This window comes from Sinocyclocheilus anshuiensis, unplaced genomic scaffold, assembly GCF_001515605.1.
Source record: "Sinocyclocheilus anshuiensis isolate Anshui unplaced genomic scaffold, SAMN03320099.WGS_v1.1 scaffold705, whole genome shotgun sequence".
Taxonomy (NCBI): Eukaryota; Metazoa; Chordata; class Actinopteri; order Cypriniformes; family Cyprinidae; genus Sinocyclocheilus; species Sinocyclocheilus anshuiensis.
The window spans coordinates 469301-475439 of record NW_015536493.1 but is presented as its reverse complement, the minus strand read 5'-3'; the positions used below and the strand labels follow the sequence as shown (position 1 = coordinate 475439).

General features: G+C 35.5%; 1 protein-coding gene across 2 annotated transcripts in view; it reads right to left on the bottom strand.

Moving 5' to 3' along the window:
• Positions 1-6139, bottom strand: part of LOC107685655 (AP-2 complex subunit beta) — a 48879-nt gene that overhangs the window by 18345 nt on the left and 24395 nt on the right. For both annotated transcript variants that reach the window (XM_016482322.1, XM_016482331.1), the window contains 2 exons: positions 4730-4814; positions 4488-4574 (listed from right to left, as the gene is read on the bottom strand). In XM_016482322.1, coding sequence (XP_016337808.1) covers positions 4488-4574; positions 4730-4814 — 172 coding nt within the window. The remainder of the gene's footprint in view (positions 1-4487; positions 4575-4729; positions 4815-6139) is intronic.

Here is a 6139-nt window from a genome sequence, read left to right as displayed (position 1 = left end):
GGGGGGGTGTCAAAGCCTGGATTTGTCAAACTACTGCTGTTTTTGCATGAACTACATGTGAAGATCAGATCAGAAAAGCTTTATACGGCTGGATAAAACCGTGCATCTGTGTGCCGTGTGTGTGCTTGCTAAAATGAGAGCAGATGAAAGCAGGGAAAGTGAGATTGTCGGACGTCTGGTGATTAAGGCACCTCTGGGCATTTGATCAGTAATTCCAGAGAGTGAAACAGGCTCTCTGTGCTCTTCGCTCCTCCACCCCACATGTCTGTGTCTGTATGCTCAAATTGGCTCCAGGTTGATGAATACAAATAGCGAGCTGATAAGCCTTGAAATAAATCAGCTCTGTCAGAGTCTGTGCACAACCCGCCACGTTCCACAACATTTTAACATTGCCACCAGACTAAATAATTAAGTATGAATAATAACAGAATGGTGGGAACTCTTTTTTTCTTACTTTGGAGTCAAGAGACTCTTTCTGTTATTTTTTTTTTTAATTTGAAATCTCAAACTGTGCAGAGGATGTTGTGTAATAAAGCTTCAAGCAAACAATTCAATTGTTGGCTTAATATCAGAGAATCATGAAGTCGCAGTCATAAATCAATAATGTATGCTATTCAACACTGTCTGTGACTATAATGAGGCCTGTGCAAACTGTAATACAAGGAGTGTAAAAAAACATAATAGTAAGATTAGAATGTATTACATTGTCATGTCTTATACTGAATCAAATTTGTGAACCATTCCCAGATATATATGTATATAAATTTATATGTACACAACAGTTATTTTTGGTCCTTGAATCTGATTGGCTGATAAGAGTGTGATATTATAGTAATAACAGAACAGTATTTCTCACAGCGAGCGTCATGGCGATAATTTAAAAAATAATACTGCTTTTGTGTCACGAGTTTTTAAGGCAAGAATGTACTTGTTTGTTTTGGGTAAATCTAACGGGCAGTCTTTGGAGTCTGCGCAGTAGAGATTTGTTTGGAGCCAGAGTCTGCGCAGTAGTGTCGTGAGGTGGAGCCGCGGTATCAAACTCCCACCCAAACTCCAAAACGCAGACCCAATCAACCATATCGACACGCCCAGTTTTTATAGCATCAAATTACTAGCTAAACTCAAACTTATCACAAAAACGAACAATTGAACATATATCAGCGTGATAACAACTACCTTGAATGACCAAAACCATCTTTCGGGTTTGTTTGGGGTAAATCTAACGGGCAGTCTTTGGTCTCATTAATCTATTATTTGTTTCAGAGCAAATAGTTTTAGCAGAAAGCAAAATGTCATCACGTTATATTTTATGTAAATTCAATGCTGTATATCAGAGCGCTGCCTTTGTACTTTTGACTGAATTGCCTAGCAACCTTTATGATGGCTGTTTTTGTTTATTAAATAATATTATTCAACTGGTGTGATATTGCTCATATATAATTGCTCCCCAAGAAACATTTCTTATTATCAATGCTGAAAAAGTTGTGCTGCTTAATGTTTTTTTTAGGAAAATGTGATGCATACAAATATAAATCTATTGTAACATTATAAATGTCTTCACTGTCAGTTCTTAAAAATGTAAAGCAGAATTATGTATTGGAAGTGTAATTTATTTTTTTTATTTTGACTCAAGTCCCATTCGTTTACATGGAGAGGGTGGGGTTTATGACCTGTACTGCAGTCAGCCCCCGGGGGCGATCAAAGAGCCTGCAGCTTCACTTTTCAGGACGTGTGAGGCACACCCAATATATATATATGTATATACTGTATATATTAGGGCTGTCAGTTTAATGAGTTAACTTAGTTATGAAAAAATAACGCAATTAAAATATTTTTTCACAGTTAACGCACTGGCCCCGCCCCCAGACCTGTACGTCATCTTATATTTCATACAGTTGACTGTTGACAAATATGATGCAGGGCCATAACTCCATAAATGCAGTTATGCCCTAAAATTCAAAATATCGGTGCAAAAAATGCCCCTGTATGAGTTGTCACATATTTATATATCAAACAATGTCACAGGCAGAGCAGTATTATACGAGTGCTGATTTTGTCCTGAATATCACGAGTTTAGATGTGATTTTATACAACAGTTTAGTAAATAAGAAGTTGATATCGTGTTATATTTTAAACACAATGTTATGTTTTTGCTCAATTTTGCAGAGAACATATTACCTTTAAAGCCATAGCAGAATTGTTTTGCATCTCCGAGCAACACAGCAGTGTTTAGTTTCTGAATGAATCTGCGTTTTGAACGAATCGTGTGAATCAATGATTCAAAGGCCCATTCATAAAGAGAGCCATTTACTTCATTCCTGAACGAATCAGCTGTTTGAACAAATCGAATGAAGATATTTACCGCCACCTGCTGGCAGATTTAGTTTCTTATTTAGAGTATAATTTCATAAAAAAAACATTAAAGGGATAGTTCACCCAAAAAATTTAAATTCTGTCATTAATTACAGAATGTTGTTTCAATCCTTTCTTTTGTGGAACACAAAAGAAGGTATTTTGAAGACTGTTGTTAACAAAGCTGTTTTAGTTACTGTAAGAAATTATAGTCTGCCTCGACCAAACTTCCACTCCAAGTAGACTATTCTCCTTTCTCTACAAAGAGCTTAATTATCATAGAGATAATTCTTTCCGATCTCAATAATATGTAAATAGTATCTCCTGAACGTTACTTCGTCACCTATAGCGTGGGAGCGGCACTAGGGCCATCAAGAACCATCTGCTGACCAAAAGGGTACTTGAATATAATTGCTAGGGATTCTAGATAATCCTATCACCTTAACATTTGGTTGTTTCCACCTGAAAGACTACCAAAGATGTGGGAACGGAAGGCTATCACTTTCATTGTTATCCGCAATTTACATTTAAGACGAAACTTCATTTACATGTCTAGCGGGAAGATGAACGTAATAGAGTATAAAATGTTTGAGCGTAGGATGCTAGAGGTTCATTCAGACTCCGTTGAACCCAAGGTATTACATGTACTTTGTCACTGTTATGCTGCAATAAACATCTTCATCGAGATCTTCATCGTCCTCATCACTTTTTCTTACATTACCAATGACTTTCACTGTATGAACAAAAAATACTGAGATGTTTCTTAAATTATCTTCTTTTATGTTCCAAAGTTTATGTTAGGATGTTGTAGCCTAAATGTTTATGTGTAATTAATTTTATGTTGAATCAAATAAAATATTTATTTCTAAAGCTACAATTTGTAATGTCTACTTGATACTTTCTAATTTAATACAAAAATACGTTTAAATAATCTTTTGTGGGTATTTTCACAGTCAAATTTATTTTGCGATTAATTAGATTTAATCGACACATTATGTAATTAATTCAACTAAAAATTTTAATCGACTGACAGCCCAAATATATATATATATATATATATACACACACACACACACACACACACACACTATATCAGAATCAAAATATATCCAAAAATATACCCTTCGATATCAAAATTAATTAAATATTAAACAAACAAACAAAATTTATAGCAATCAATTTTAAGAAGCACTCGAATTCAGCGAAGAACACAAATGTCTCTGTGATTTGGTTTCAAGCCAAATGCAACAGTGCTGACATTCTCAACAGCAGAAACACTGTGCCATGAACAATCCCATTAGATGGCTTTTACATGGATTTACCATGGATTTACTGTATTAAAACTAACTGCACCATGGTATTGTAGCTGAAATACTGGATATACATATGGAATTTTATTATATTAATGTAGACGTACATTAAATGTATTAAAGGACTAATGGTTGTTATTAAACTATAGCATTTGTTTATACTAAATGTATTTAGGCTGCTTTCATACAAATACTGTAGAAACCAAACCATATAGTTACATTTACCACGGTAGTGAGGTGCTTTGTGTGGTTTTACCTTTGGTCATCATGCTCTAATTGTGGGATACTGTAGATGTCCAATAATTAACCAATGGTTAATTATAATCCAATTAGAGTCCTAACTCCTAACTTTACCCTAAAAATATGAGGTTGTTGCAATTTTTTACAGATGTTACCGTTTTTGTTAATGAATAAATTTGCATCTGCATTGTGCCAAGTCAGGGAACATAAACCTGTTTCATGATTTGTAATCACCCGTTAGAATGCAGAAACTAAGAAGTTAGTTTCTCTATTAAGATATTTTTCTAAGGAAAATAAACTGGCTTTTAGTATCCGTGCTATGAAAAAAATGGGGGTGTTTTTCAAGCAGACACACTGTAGCAGGTTGCAGCTATCTCTATCAGGTGCCAGTTTGGATACGGACAGAGCCCAAACTACAAAGAGGTATGAGCGCTCTGGCAAACAGATCCTTTGCTGTTACCCAGCTATTTGTAAGCTTTCCTCTCTTCTATCTGCCTCTAATTCAATGACCACTGATTCATACATCACAAAACCCCTCTAACACAAACTCACGAGTCATGCATGTTGAGGGCTAGATGATCTCACCTGCATTTAAGTGGCAGTCTTTGATCTGGTATTGCAGCTCATTCTCATTTGGGATGTCCTTCCATGTGGCCAAGAACACCTGACGCTCTGTTGAAGAAAAGTTTAAAGATTATCATGTGGGATTAGCCAGTCAGTGTCTAAAGTGTGTTCATTCCTAGTTACATCCAATCAATCCACTCTTTTATTAAACCTCAGTGTGAAACTGTTTTTAGATCGAGCATGTGTGCGCAGAGTGCTTGTACCCATTTTGCCATCCTCCACGAAGAAGACGCTGAGAGGGATCAGCGTGCTGAAGTAGAAGACATCAATACTGTTTTTCACAGCCACCTGGGGTGAGAAAGGTTGAATGGTCAGACTTTTAAATATACTTCACTGTATAAAGGTCTAAAACGCCTCTGCTGCCCGACTGCATTTTGATGCTGTCCTTATTCACCAAATGGAAAAAGAGCTTTCAGTTGCATGGAAAGGGACAGAAAAGGGAAACAAGAAGAAAGGCACAAGAGCAGAAGAAAGGGGTGGCAGAAATCAATGGTTGCACCCCGCTGATGAGTTCTTTAATATTTTACACCATGTAAATATTATTAGACTGCAAATCGAGCCATAGAAATCCAATGAATAAATTATGGCATAACTGACCTCTATTTTTAGACACCCATAGTGTTTTTTGTTGGAAAGGAAGATCATTTTTATTCTTGGTTAGACACAGAAGCACAACTGGCAGACTTTTTTTTTTGTATTTTCCGACTAATTAAGGAAAAAATGTGGATTGGTTTTAAATAGGGTTGCAAAGGGGTGGAAAATTTCCGGAAACTTTCAAAAAATCCCTGGAATATTCCAAAAAATCCTGGAAAGTTTCCAAAATTTCTGGAATATTTCCGAAATTTACTGGAAATTTTCCACTTTTTTGCAACCCTAGTTTTAAAAATAATTCACCCAAAAATGAAAATTTGCTCACCCCCAGGCCGCCCAAGATGTAGATGAGTTTGTTTCTTCATTGGAACAGAATTGGAAAAATTTAGCATTACATCACTTGCAGTGAATGGGTGCCGTCAGAAACATCATAAAACAACATAATAATCCACAAGTAATTGACTCCAGTCCATCTATTAACATCTTGTGAAGTGAAAATCTGAGTGCTTGTAGGAAACAAATCCATCTTTAAACTGTTTTAACTTCAAACGGTTTCTTCCAAAAGGAGTCCACAATTCATAAAAACGCAGTCCTAAACAAATTTTTGATTTTGATGTGAGAAGAGGATGGACTTTTTTATTATTATTATTATTATGAATTATGAACTCATATTTTGGACAGAAGTGACAGTTTAAAGTTAAAACACCTTAACGATGGATTTATTTCTTGCTTTTCAGTTCTCAAGACGTTAATAGATTGACTGGAGTCGTGTGGATTACTTGTGGATTATTGTGATGCTTTTACCAGCTGTTTTGGACTGATGGCACCCATTTACTGAATGCTAAATTTCCCCAAATCTGTTCAGATGAAAAAACAAAGTTATCTACATCTTCAATGGCCTGAGTGTGAGTACATTTTCAGCAAATTTTCATTTTTGGTTATACTACCTCCTTAAATTACATATATATATATATATATATATATATTAGGGGTTGAACGCCTTCGGATTTTTTAAAGTCGAC